General features: G+C 49.7%; 1 protein-coding gene across 4 annotated transcripts in view; it reads left to right on the top strand.

Moving 5' to 3' along the window:
- The window catches only part of GLI2 (GLI family zinc finger 2), a 202,264-nt gene that overhangs the window by 154,549 nt on the left and 33,378 nt on the right, over positions 1 to 14,337 (top strand). For all 4 annotated transcript variants that reach the window (XM_063341971.1, XM_063341973.1, XM_063341972.1 and 1 more), the window contains 2 exons: positions 5,000 to 5,202; positions 6,891 to 7,082. In XM_063341971.1, coding sequence (XP_063198041.1) covers positions 5,000 to 5,202; positions 6,891 to 7,082 — 395 coding nt within the window. The remainder of the gene's footprint in view (positions 1 to 4,999; positions 5,203 to 6,890; positions 7,083 to 14,337) is intronic.

Raw genomic sequence — 14,337 nt, 5'->3', positions numbered from 1 at the left:
TGCAAAAGCCAGGCCAGGTTGTTTTATTTAAAACAAAACAAAAGCAAGGATTTCTGTGTGGGGTTTAGAGGGGATTGTTGGCTTTAAAAGCTTTTTTCTTATAGCAAAAGTCTACCAGGCTATGATACCCCTCCCTTTGAGCAGCTCTGTTCCTAGCTTCCATCTCTGTGTAGCAGCTATGCAGTTTTTTTTTTATTGTACAGCAAAACAATTGCCTGCAAGTGTCCGTATTCCATTAAGCATATGGAAAAGTATTCAGCCCTTTGTTTTCCACTGAATGAATGTATTTGGCACGTAAGTATTAATTTAGAAGAGTCATGGGACATTAGTGATGGTTAATTGTCCCCATTTTTCTGGGTTTTACTTAACGGATGGAGATTATTTCAGAAATGTGCAACTTCTTTAACTGTTGCATTCATTGCTGGGTGCCCCTTGCTGAGGCTCCAGACCTGCATGCAGCAGTGGGGAGACGGTGCCTCTTCTCCACTGCGCAAGATTTTGGGATTGCTGGTGCGTGACCACAGGGGGAGAGCAGCATGACAAAAACTTACCTCAAGACCCTGTTCATAGCAGCCAGCACTGGTTTTGCCAGCCCCTGAGGGGTTGCCCAGCCCAGATCCTCAGAGGTGATGCTGCTTCTCTGCCGTGGGACCATGAGGATCCTTTCTCAGTGCTGTGTCCAGCTGTGATGCACCAAGAGCAGCACCTCCTGTGAGCAGCGGCATGGGGGGCAAGTGCCTGCCAGGCTCCGAGGCACAACCAGGGCCATGCTAGTCCACCTCTCTGAAAACCACAGGCTGAATTTTTTTGCCTTGAGAAACTACCAGCTCCTTCCCCCCACACCTTTGGGATGAGACTGTAGATCTTTGGACAAGCTGGTGCTCCTTTCAGCAAAACCAGGAAGCAGGAAAGTGAAGTGGATCACTTTTCCCCAGTGAAGGACAGTTAAGGAGTTACCAGCTCCTGGAAAACCACCAAAAAACTCGTAGTGTCCCACCGGCAGCGTGTGTCACATCTCCGATGCTGGTAGCTCTCCTCGTGCTGGTCGTGCTCCTCCGCTGCTGCCCCACGGTCCTGCTCTGCAGGCGTCTGGAGCCAGGTAAACAGGGCAAGGATTTCTGCTCTCTGAGGATGGTTATCCACTGCACTGGTGAAGACCTGCTCTGTAAAGCCTTCCGCAGCATGCATGCCCCCAGCATCACCGCAACGCCCCGCAGCCCTTAGATGGGGTCAGGTAATGTCTCCCCCCCTCAGTCTCTGTCTCCCTCTGTTAGAGAGTGGGGAAGGGAAAGCCTCTCCTGGGTGGGGGAGGAAATGAATCAGGGCTCGTGTGCTTCGTCAGAGATGCAAATTGCTCTACAAGTCCTGAGCATTAATTATAGAGCCTGGGCTTCTCGCCGGAGCCGCAGGGAAAACAGGCCTCTGGCTCCCATTAAATTTAATGGCATTTGGACACCCAATTCCCTTAGCCTATTTGAAAACCAGAATCCCAGTTTCTTCAGAAATATATGTGGTCAGGTGAAATCCCTCGTCCCGCTGCAGGCAGCGAGATTTTTACAGCGTTGTCTTCAGCAGAGCCGTGAGCTCCCCCCCAGGCGCTGGGGTGTTCTCCTCGTGCCATCCACAGGATCCAGGGAGGGAGCAGGGGGTGATGTATGGATAGCGGAGGTCTAGGCAGGAAGCTCTACGGCCACACTGAGAAACCCAGCTCTGGCACCACGGCACCGTTGCACGGGCTGGGTCACCACACCAAGCTGGAGTTTGTCCCGCTGCGGGGTTTGGGACATGGGGATGGGGAGCCTCGCTTGCCCAGGAGGTGAGCTGGGTGTGGGGCAGAGCCACCTTCCCCCAGCATCACATCACGACTCCCCCATTTAAGCCACTGCCTCTCAAAAGCAGCAGCTAGTTGTTGTCCCTTTGCCAGTCCGGGAGCAGGCCTGCGAGGCCACGGTTGGCTCTCGCTGTGTATTTGCAGACCGCCGATGCGATGGCACACTCTGGGCCTTGGGGTTTAGATGGGAAATAACGCAAGTGGCGCAACTGGAAAAAGAAGGGGAAAAAATCAAGCTTTTGGGGAGTTAGGAGCAGAGGATCCCTCCGGCCGAGTGAGCCGTTCCTGGTAGGCAGCTACAGGAAGCCACATTATTTTGGGACGTGCTGCGCCACGCTAGAATTTGTGCTTTGCTAGAATCGTAGGTGTACACCAGTGAGAGGTGACCCTGCCTGGGAGGGCTCTCAGGAGGCAGACTGGTGGGAGTACGGCTGTCCTGCTGCACAGATGCAGAGGTGCAGCATGGAGAGACTTTAAGCAGAGCCGTAAGGAGAATCCTGCTCTCCAGCCTGGTCTTTACACGCACGGTCAAGTCTCATGTTGAAACACCACCCAGGTCTTCAGCTGCATGCATTTTGGGTGAATTCTTGATCTTTTTCCCAGCGTTACCTTTTTGGCCAGGGTGGAGTTTTCCTGTTCTGAGGGACTCCGGCATTTCTGCCCAATTTAGCACAAGAGAAAATGAACAGCAAACCCTTCATATTGTTATACACATTTTAGATGTTGGCCTCACAGTTTGATCAGCGGAGGCTCCGAAGGCTCGTAAACCTGGTAATACATAGTTTCAAGCCTGCATCAAAGAAGTTCACAATCCTTTGGGGAGAAGCTGTGAGTACTGATGAAAGAGGGAACTTATTGTATATGTAAGAAAATTTCTTTCATGGCTTATGTATTAAGGCAGGCTCTGTGGCCCAGGGAAGATTGGGGCTGCTTTTAATTTACATCCCCCCTCACTTATATTAAGTCTTCGTCAGAAGAAAAATTAGTCAGATGTTTTCTTAATGACATCATTTTTTTTAATCCTGTTTCATTTTTTCCAGATGAGGCGGTGGAGATTATTAGAAATGAATTGAAACTAAATCTGGAACAGAGACTTTGATTCACTTCTCCGTCCTCCCTGGTAGAAATAAATTGGTCGGCTCCGTGCTCGGCCGCCTTTATTAGCAGCCTCGACAGAAACCAGCCCCGGCGGCCTCGGCTGCAGCTTTCCCGAGCTCGCCGCCGCCGCGGCTGACGTCATGGCGAGAGGCACCCGAGAGCGGCTCGGAGAGGGACTTCGCTCGCCCTTATAACAAACATGCCATGGCGTGGCAGGTGGGGAGGTTGTGAGGTCCAAAATAGCCATGCCATCATAAGTTTGTCTTTCAGTGCCGTAAAAGAAGACAGGCTCGATGCTGGTGGGTGTTCCTCCAGCGAAACCCCGGTCTCGCTCCGACGCGCGCGCGTGTGTGTGTGTGTCGGTGGCAGTGCATCTCCACAAGTCCTTCATATCTGATAGGTTTTCACTGCCTTGTATTTCACACCAGTGAGCCGCGGAGCGCATTGCTACAGGAGAGTACTTTGAACTATAAATATTTTAAAAGGCATTTAATTTACTACCCATCAGCAGAAAGTGTTCAAAAAGCCACAAGGTTTACTAATTTATCAGAAAGACATAGAAACACGCGGAAGATCAAACAAAGACAAACATGCTCGTAAACTGCTGAATAAGTCTGCAAAGCTTATATTACATTTCTGTGTGGTTTTGTTGATATGCAAGTATTACAAATAAATTAAAATGCACCTGAACTGTTGATAAGGCAGGGTGGGACTCAGATCCTGAGGTGCAGGTGGCATGTCTAAACTGCTCAGACCCTCGTGTTTGTGGTTGTCTGTGCATTTTGAGACGGATCTTACATGCTCTCGCTAATGGCGTATTTGGATATTCTTAGGGAAGGACCTTTGTAATACCATCCCTTAGCTCAGCCCACGTCCCAGATCCCTGACCTCTGAAACCCCGAATCCCCATGGTCTCCCATGCCCGGGATGGAGCCCCACGGGGCCCCACATCCATCTTCCTCAGCTTGGCCAAAGCACCCAGCCAGGGATGAATGCCATCCCTGCTGTGACCTGCTTCTCCACACCAGCTCCGCTTCCATCAGTCTGTGAGTACAGAGAACGCTAACGCAAAGCAGATTTTGCCCTTTCGTTTTGCCTAATGACAGTTCTGCCTCTTTTGGTGTCTAGCTCAGATTTTCTGCTTCTCAGGTCAGGGCGTGTAACTTTTTCTCCCCTCCTTGCACCCTCTGCACTTTGTCTAAGAGGCTGAAGGGTACAGCAGGAGACGTGCCTGGGAGATATCTGTACACTTTCTCCTCCATCCTTGCTCACCCTGCAAAAACTGCTCGAGTGCTGAAACATGCCTGTGACTTTTTTTTCTTACCTGCTGAATCCCTCAGCGTTTACTGGCTTCTTTCTCAGGTAACACTTGGCCTGAGGAAGATCTGAGGGATTTAACAGAGACGGCCCCCCGAAAGCATGCAATAAAACCTCTCCTGAACTTTTGCCCTCTGAACCGTACCACCGACCTGTCAAGGAGGTTTGTGCAAGCCGTGATGGACGCAGGCGGGGAGGGCTGCTCCGCCAGCGCTGGCCGAGCCCAGCAGAGCACGGCTCACCTCAAAATCCTATAAGTGATCCTTGCGCCGTTTACATCCTTTCACAGGCAGCCCTGTCCGGGGCTTTATCTGCACGTGGCAGCCCTAAACATCTGGATGGATACCCGGGGACAGCGAGGAGCTTGCAAACCCCGAGTTTGCCTCGAACGTCTCTGTGTAGCCAGGCTCCCCCTGCGACAGGGTGACACCCTGCACGGGGTGACATCTCCAGCATGGGGTGTGCTCCACGCAGCCAGATGTGCAGGCATTGCCCCAAGCCCCTTTTCACACCAGCCCAGCTGCAGTGAGCCACCTTGCACCAATACACGTTAGGTGCAATGAGGGTGCGGGTCTGCAGGAAGCTTGCGCTGGCTTCAGGCTCCACGTATGGCAAGGGGAGAGGTTTTTCCCACCATGTGCTCTATCTCCTCCTTGCAGGCGAAGGCAGTGGGGTGGGAGGGAGAAGGGTGGCAGGCGTCTGTGCTCGCCCTGGGTGGCTGCGAGTGACGATGTGTCTCTGTTTCCTTCCCAGGCCTCCTCCTCTGAGTGGCAGCCCCGTCATCTCCGACATCTCCCTCATCCGCCTCTCTCCGCACCCCACTGGGCCCGGAGAATCGCCCTTCAGCCCGCCGCACCCCTACGTGGCACCCCACATGGAGCACTACCTCCGCTCTGTCCACGGCAGCCCCACACTCTCCGTCATCTCCGCTGCCAGGGGCCTCAGCCCCGCCGACGGTAAGACGCTGTGCTACTGGTACTGCAGCGATTTTGTAGCTCACCAGCACTGAAATTCCCTAAAACCCGAGGATTTACAGCTGCAAAGGCTCCGCAGCTGCTCTCTGAAGTGGGAGAGCTGTCTCTTTTTCTTTTTGGGTGTTTTTTTTTTTCCCCCTCCTTTAACTACACATTTGTTTTGCATCATTGCACTGAGAAAGCAGAGCGTGAGAATAGCTATTACCGCTGGATCATATTATAAATATTTTGCTTAAAGTACGTTCCTTTCTGCAGCGCTCTCGGCTCTCTTACAAGCTTCCCCGCTCTTATGTCTCTACTGGGAGCCCTGCTTCCCCCAAAGAGGGTCACAGTCGCTCCAGCCGCCTGGCCTGGCTGGGATTGACATTGCAGAGATGAGGCAACGCCAGCTGGGTTATTCCCTGTTGGCTTTGTGTCTTGGGGCAGGATGGCTTCTGGGCAAACGAGAAGGGCCATACTTTATCCCTCCTTTCTCCTGAGCTGCCCTGCAGCAGCTTTTGGGGAAAGCGAGGGCGTGCGGGGAGCCAGCGCTGGGTGCACAGGGAGGTGGTGATGCTCTCCGAGCCCCGGCAGACCCTGTGCTGGGGAGCTCGGGACAAAAACAGCCAAGCAGGGAAAGGGGGAAAAGCACGACTCTGCTTTCACTTGGGGAGGTGCAAGTTGCGACTGACTTTATCAGAAGTGCCTCATTACATGGTTGCAGGCGGCTGGCTCGGTGGCCAGGGAGCAGATAGGGTTTGGGGACCTGGTCTCTGCGCACCCGGCAAACCCCAGCATCTCTCGGCTCCCGATCTGCTGTGGGGACAAGTGGCCCTTCACCGCCTCAAAGCAAAGCACACCAGAGAGTGACAAGGCCCCCGGCTTAGCGTCTAGCAGCATAAAACCATCTTCTGTGGCTAAAAAAAACATCACTAGGGTGATGGGGAGATGCATGCATCTTCTTCCCTCCCCCAAAACGTCATCTGAACTCCCAGCCGCCTGTCGCAGAGAGGTCTGATGGCTGAAGTGCGCACGCTCTGCCCCATCCTCCCCTTCCAACGCCCGTTTCGTTATTTGCTATGAAAAAAAGGCATTGTGTTTTGGGTTGCTTTTCTTTTCTTTTTTTTTTTTTCCTTTTTTTTTTTTTTCTAAGGCGGTGGTAAATAAGTTAATGGGGCAAGCGGGTGGGGAGGCAGGTTTGAAAAATTACAGCTGGGAGAAAGTGAGCGTAATTGGCTTTGGCAGCCAAAATGGTTTTATGCTGCCAGACACTAAACCTAGCTCTATGCATTAGACCTTGGCTTTAATTTCCTTGCGCTGCTATCGGGAACTGGGCTGCATTTGTCTTTCCTTCCTAATAGGCAGGGATGTTAATGCTGACAGGGTTACTGCTGCCGGCGGGCTGGGCCCTCTCCCCCCTCCCTGGGGTGCTGGCTGCGTCCGAACGGGAGGATTATTAGAAGGGGGAACGAGAGATTGTTTATAAATTTGCGGAAATGGAGGAATGCAGAGGCCCCAGCTTAGTCTCTTTTGTCCGCAGAAGCACGCCCAAGCACACGTCACGAGAGCCCTACGCGGGGGCTGGCGGGGGGCGCGGGGGGGAGACGGGGCCGCCAACGTCAGCGCCGAGGTCTAACGTTGCGGTGGGAACCTTCTCCCCATGTTTTTCTCCTCGCCCGCGGCTCCGGCAGTGGCTCACGAGCACCTGAAGGAGCGAGGTCTCTTCGGGCTGCCCCCACCGCCACCGGGAGCCAACCCCGCCGACTACTACCACCAAATGACGCTGATGGCCGGCCACCCGAACCCCTATGGGGACCTCCTGATGCAGAGCGGGGGAGCAGCCAGCACAGCCCACCTCCACGATTACCTCAGCCCTGTCGATGGTGAGTAGTGGTCCGCGTCCTCCCCAGCATGGCTGAAATTGTGGGGCAGATGGATGGGGCTGACCTCCAGGTGGAGGTTGCTATATGTGGTCACTCTGCCCTTCCAAAAACCATGGGTGCTGCGCTATAATTTTTGGGTTAAAAGATTGCCTCGTTCCATATATATGTATAAAATATACATGTTGTGGCCTTTTTGGGAGGATGGCATGGGTAGGAGAAGGGCTGGTCCAGCGAACAGGGTGTTGCTGCCATCCCACTACCTTGGCCACAGGTGACCACAACATGCCTGGGGGCAAGCTCCAACTTCGGCTCCCCATGTTTTGCCTGGTTGGTGTCTGGGGCAAAGGCCGGCCATTTCCAGGCATAGCTTTGCTCAGCATGATGGATCTCTTGTCTTGGTTGGGACGTCTCGAGTCCCCGAGGAGGAAAAAATATGTTAACGGGGAACCACGGTGGAGAGAGCATGTTAGTACTTCGTGGGAGAAAAAAAATTGCAGGAATGTGGTATTTATGCTAGTATCGGGCATTATAAACCCAGAAAATTCTCACTCCTGGCTAAATGAAGAAGAAATAAAATCACGTTAGGCGCTGTGGTGCTGAGTCACCCCTGCGGCCTGACTGCTGCCCTGTTGAGATGTGTAATGTCTATCTGGAAGCATATCTGAGGTCCAAATGATTTTTAGAGCTGTTAGAAATGTCTTTCCTTTCACTTTATGCCACATCTCGTAAGAACTGGGGTTGTGCGGATATTACAGAGGGCAGTTTGGGGATCATTTCTGCTGCAAGAAAGAGAAGTCTCAGCTCGACTTTCAGATCCCGGCTGCTGTTTCCTGGGCTGCCTTTGGATTTGCCTGTGGACCATTATAATTTTTGGAGTGGAGATCTGCATCGTTTCATTACCGCTTCAAAGTTTCTGTTGTTGAGCTTTTAAGATGAAAGACTTTGCGGTCTTGCTGCTTCGTAAAGTGACTGGTTTAGAATGATAAAAGCTGTTCTGGCTGTTCAGTGATGGGGGCTTATAGCTATTTCTAACAAAAAAACAATTTCTCATCTGCAGCTGCTGCGGAAGTTTTACCTGAATAGTCATTTTCTTCTGCCAATTCCTAGATTAATCGTGAACCTGGATCCCAGTTTGAAAGGGAAATCACATGCTCCTTGGTACCATCCTGCTTCTAACACCCAAAATATATTCCAGGCTTCTCCGCTACAAAGCAGTTGGTCAGTCAGACCGCTCTGTCTTCCCTCCAAAGGGTTAATGGCTGTGGTTATAGCAGATGGGTGCAAAGCAGCCCTGCCAAGTTCTCCTCGGGCTCATGAACAAGGCTCCTTCCTCCTTGCCTCCTTATTAGTCCATCTCTGACCAGCAATGCCTCGCTGAAGTGCCAGATAAACAGCCATTAAGGGAAGCAAACACAACTGTTTTCATGCTAGCGCAGGCTGACTCTCAGCACACCAAGATGCTCCTCCATTGGTTTGCTGAAGATCGGTCTTTATCTGAAGTCATCTGAGATACTCCCCTTGGCAGAAGACTGTCTTCCTTCTTGCCTTCTCCTGAAAACATCTCTAGAGTGAATCACGTATCAAAGGTCCCGGTTTCATGCAGCCAAGCTCATAACCATTATTTACTGCAAAGCCAGGGCTCACCAAGCGTTTATTTTGATCTTTCAGTAAAGCTTTGTTGATGAGTAACTGGAAAGCTTCTTCTGGGCCTTCACATGCTCTGAGTGAGATGAAGACTTACAAATGTCACGAGGATGTGACATGAGACGCTGAAGACTGCTTTATAAGAATGTGCAAAGGAGCAGCAGCCCAGTGCCAGTCTCTGGTCTATGTGTTTGGGTTTATCTATCAGCTGGAGAGGAGAGAGAATTGTGTGTTCTCAAGGCGGAGGCTAAATTGGATGGCTCTGGAATGCTGGCTGAGGAACCAGAGTCTCCTTCTCTTTTTAGAAAATTATTTCAAAAATTTAAATCAGCAGGGCCTAAGTAAATAGTTGAACAGATAATGTAATAAAGCATCCTCTTATGGTGCTTTTCTGAGACAAGAATATCAGTAGTATGCATAAACCCCCAGTGAGTCACCACCTCACAGCGTCTGCCATTCAGAGAGCCCTTTTCTTCCCAGGGAGCCCCAGAGCATAAGAACTTTATAAGAATTACTTTGCTGAAAATGCAGGTAGCTGCTGCTAAACCACACGCAGCACCTTCACACATCTGTGATAACAGTGGCACCTGCAAAAGAAAAAGCAGCAGATAAGCATATATTAAAACTGGCCTATTCAGTGTCATGTCGCCTCCACACATCTGCAGGTCCATGGGAGCCCTAGCCAGTGGGTATGGTAGTTCCTCCACAGACACATACCTGAGCCCTTCTGGCTGCTGTAATTGCATTTCTTGGAGAATTTCTCAATGCCTCTGCGTTTGTCAGTGTTTTTTCATCCCATCAGGTGTCTAGGATCAGGAAAAGTAATAGGACGTAAGTGTAAGCTGGAGCTTGTTGGTACAGAGCATGCGCCAAGTCTGCGGAGTGTTTAAATGGTGACTAAGCGAGGGTGCCCCAGCGCTGTATCTCTTAGCAGGGTTTTCACTGTGCAGCTAGAAGTAATTAAAACACTGAAGCAGACCAAATTCAAGTTCTACTCACCAGACTGCTGGGATCTTCAGGCCAGTTCCAGTGGAGACTAAATAACCCTATAACCCTTCAGTTAGCTGTCCTGTGTCATTCTGTCATCCAAACATGGACTCTAAATCCAAGAGTGAAGTTTGAATCCAGGCTTAAATCCACTTCCAAATCAAAAGTTAACTGCTTTCCAATGTCACAACATTGCTGCTGGGGCACTTCTGAGACTAATTTACAGGATCTGTTCACCAGATCAAAACAAACTTTTGCATTTCTATTCTAGAAGTGGGTGCCACGTGGTGGATTATTCCAGGTGACAGAGTGGTATCTCAAGAGCATCCCTGGGACAGTAAAGACTGGTGACGAGTACAGATGAGTACAGATGAACCTGCAGATGACTACAGCTTTCTAAGCATGTTTAGTACATCCAACTTCTTTTTTTTTCCTAAGCACAAGGGCTCCTGTGATTCCCCTCAGCCCCTCAGGAGATGCCATTTGCTCTCAAGAAGAGTGTATCCAGACTGAATCGATGCTTGTACTGTTGTAGCCCTGTACATCAGAAGATCTCAAATTACTGTACAAAGCAAAGCTACTTCATCACTGGAGACCCCAGAGAGAAAGGAGATCAAATAATCAGTGAGCAGAGCTGTGGCAGATCTGGAAACAACACCCTGATCTTCAGAATAAGACTCTCATGGTGAGGGTGGGAAGCAGAGATCATCTTTAAATCCATCACTTCTGTTTGCACAGTGTCGAAAGTGTCAGTGGGTTGTCCATGCTGAGTCAGGGAACGGGGGAAAAAGGTCTTGAGTTCAACTTACATCCAAGCGGTGCTGCACAGAGGTAGTCACTCAGGTCAGGAGGGCTGCCTGGATGTGTTTGTGCAACCTTACAGTTACCAACAGCAGGGACGACCCTGCAGTCACGGCATTTCATCCAGTTGCAGAGCTAGAGGAGGGATCCCTGCCCTGTTTCTTGCTGCCTGGTGCATGGCAGTCACGAACATCTTGATCATGACCAGCAGTTTAACTGGGAAAAGGCTTTGTTCAGCCCAGGAGAGCCAACTGGCTAGCGGCTGGCACAGTTGCCTGGGATGTGGGCAAATCATCAAGCAGGACTTTATTCCCCCAAGTCAAACAGCGATTCAGCTTCACTGGCCTCTTTCAGTCAGTGTTGTTGGAGCCTTTCTACTTCAAGTGAATGATTTAATAGCCATCGGCGTAAGGAGCAGGGCTGGCAGTGCAGCCCGGTGGTTGCTGCAGTCAGCAGGCATGTGTCTGTGAGAGGTGAGCTCAGGACTCTCCTGCAGCAGGTTTACATGAAGCGACTGCTCCATCAGGATGGACGGAGAGAGCCCAGCCTCACGGCGACCGAGGAAAGAAGTGCCTCTTCTGGGGCTTGAGGGATCAGCAGCTCGGTGTTTGCAGGCTGGATATGCTGGCTCGCAGAGGACTTCCCAAACAAGCCAGCTGTTGGCTACTCTGGGCAGACGGCGCGCCCTGTAGTCGCTTCCTTATAAACTCTGAAAGATCTTTTTTTTTGTTGTTTTCTTTGTCCCAGCGCAGAATGGAAACTTGCTGAAATCTCAGAAAAGGTTCAGAGAATGGGAAACAATTTCCCACCCATTTCTAGCCAGCAGTGCTGTTTTCCTCCCCAGAAAAATATGTGCAGAAGAGAGAAAAAGTCCCAGAGCATCCCATAAGCGCTCTGTCTGGAATCCCGCTGCACTCTGGTTTCTAAAGAATTCAATTTACATATGCAAGTTGGGTCGTCTAAACAGTTACCTTGTGGATTGGGAGTAGAAGAATGCAGCCTTGTCTTTCAGCGAGGGTTTGAGGGAAGCATTAGTATTCCTTGAACTGCAAAGCTGATCGGGCCTGGGGAGGGAAGAAAGAAGGGTCCCAGGACAGCGTCTGGTGCCAGAACAAATGTCCAGCATCTGCTGCAGTCTGAGTAAGACGTGTGCTGCCGCTGCAGAAGGGGAGAGGGGAATAAGGAACTGGTTATGCGAAGACCGTTTGTAGTTTATTGCTGCTGCTTATTGATTAGGGGATCATCCTGTGTTTTTATGCTGCCTTTGGATTTAATCTGATGACGGGAGGAGGGGGATATTTCCGTATGCTTTGGGTGGAGTTTTCTTGGTGAGCGGCCAGGAAGAGGGACCGTTTTGATAACGCTGTATTTATCCCGGGGCTTGGCCGGGGGGTGCAGGGGAAGCGGTGGCTCTGGCCGTGTTTCGGTGAGGAGGGGGAGTGAGCCATCTGCAGCCCACGTGCCTTATGGGCTCAGTGGTTTGGAAGCAGATTTCCCCCGATGTCCCTCTGCAATCGAGATCACAGCAACATGCTTGTCCGTAAAGAGATGCCTGAGATTTCCTCGCCCTGAAGGAGCTCCCACTGAGTGCCTGGCGTTTCCTTTCAGGAGGGCTTTGCTGCCACTATTTGTAATGCAATACGGAGGTCTGAAATCTCCCTCCAGGAAAACCGTCTCTTCTAATGTCCTTCTGTTGGACCACAGCCACGGCAATTGGTGGGAGCAGGAACCTCTGCTCCTGCCTCCCACATGATCCCCGTGGGGTCTGATCCTGCTGGGAGCAGCCGCGGGACTTGGACCACGAGCCGCCACATGTGTAAAAATGAGGGGATGACCATTTGGCTCATCGCTGGCCCGTTGTGGATAAATCTAGATTGGGGAAGAAAATCCTCATCACTGGTCTGTTGGGGATAAATCTAAATTGGGGAAGAAAATCCCAGTTTCCGAGCAACTCATGGATGTGATAATTAGAAGACCCTGTAGGAAATTGCCAAGGAAATTTTTATCTTTTACCAAGAAATTTGGACTTTCCTCCCAGCTCTAGGCTGGCTGGAGGACTGGGCTGGGACACCTGGCAGACACAGCCAGCACCACTTGAAAATTCAGCCTTGAATTCTTGCTGGTTTAGAAATGGGATATTTAAACTGCTCCAGGAGAGAAATGGCTTCAGTTGTGAGCTGTGGCATTTACATTTACCCTGCAAATATAATGCTGCTGTAAAGTCAAGCTTTTTCTACTGAAAAGTTATTCTAGGCAGTTTTTAAATATTTTTTAAAATACATGGGTTATTTTTACTCTCTAGCCTGTAGAGCTGAGCCTATGACAGCCAGTGTATCTGGGTTCTGTGCATGAGATGGTATGGAAGGGCCAATGTGCTCCAATTAAAACACCATAAAATGTATCTGGAATTGACTTTTTGTAAGAAGAGACAGCAGGGGGCAAAGGCCTATGGTAATTTTTTTACTGAACTACATGGACTGCCATCCACTATCGCCATTGCCCAGAGGTTTGGGCTCAACCTTTACCGCATCCTTCTGTTCACCACATCGCCATTTTAATCTCCTCCTAACTCTGAGAATGTAGGGAGATGGGGACAGTCCTTTTGCTTAAAATATCCTGTGTCTTACTTCAGGCCAGAGGATATTTCTGTTGTTGCTTGAAATCTGAAAGAGTTTTGAATTCTAAACAGGTATCTTTAGCTTTTGCAAAAACAAACAAACAAAAATATCGTTTCTTCCATTCAGAGCTGATTCTTCTAATATACACTGAATAAATAGAAACCAAGCTGTTACTATGTCCAAAAATGCGCACATAAACATAGCATGTTTTTCAAGTGGGAAAGAATTACTTTGAAAGTAAAGATGAGGTAGTTCAAGCAAGGGTGTCTCTAGATCAGCTTTTGAATTCATATTTATTCCATGTTCCGAAGTCAGTGGCAGTCAATGGGAAGCATCTGCTGGCTTTAAAGGTGTTTATTCAAGATGCGCAAATTGATATGGGAAGAGCCACCACCAAAGAACACCCATCCTGGGCATGCTGTAAATGTACTTGGCTGGAAATACGATTGAACACCAGAGGAGGCAACTATACGGAGTACCTCGTGAACTTGTCTTGTTTCTTGTTTTGCTTGTGGGCTTTGGCCCATCACTTCTTTCTGGATCTGGGTGAGAAAGAGTTTTCCCATCTCTCAGAACTATTAAAGGAAAAGAAACTGAAGGTAAAAAAGGTCTCCATCTGAGGTAGAGAGGCACAGAGAAAGTAATTTTAAAAAGACTGAAACTCTGGCAGATGAGTAAAACTAATTTTAAAATAATTTCCTATTTTTATTTCAATTTGTGACCTTTTCAAATTCATTTTAACTATGATGACTTTATGTTTCTCAACAAAACATCTTTTAGAACAACGTAAAAATACCAGACTTTTTTCTTTTGAGAGTGTTGAAGGGGATACTCTGACAGTTTGGAAACTCTTCCCCTAATGTATTTTCCAAACATCAAAAAAGTCTTAAAACTAACCCCATTCGTTTTGATAAGTTAGCATTTTTGAAGGGGAGATGAGAGGGGGAGCGCTAGTGATAAATCCTCCTGAGGCTCTCCGTCTCTGAAAAACGGATCCCGCCTCCATTTACTTCTCTGGGCACAGTCACTGCTGAAGAAGTTGTATGTGGTTTTTCCTTTGAAACATCACCTGACCTCAGGCAACAGCGGATTTTGCTTACGTATCCCAGCGGCTGCCAGGCAGCCCGTATTGAACACCTTGCCCGTGTGTACAGCTATACTAACGCTTATCTTTGCTGCTGCCTGGTACCATTTAACATTCATGC

The sequence above is a fragment of the Chroicocephalus ridibundus genome, chromosome 7 (assembly GCF_963924245.1).
Source record: "Chroicocephalus ridibundus chromosome 7, bChrRid1.1, whole genome shotgun sequence".
NCBI classification, from domain to species: domain Eukaryota; kingdom Metazoa; phylum Chordata; class Aves; order Charadriiformes; family Laridae; genus Chroicocephalus; species Chroicocephalus ridibundus.
The sequence above is the reverse complement of the archived record's forward strand: the minus strand, read 5'-3'. Positions and strand labels throughout refer to the sequence as shown.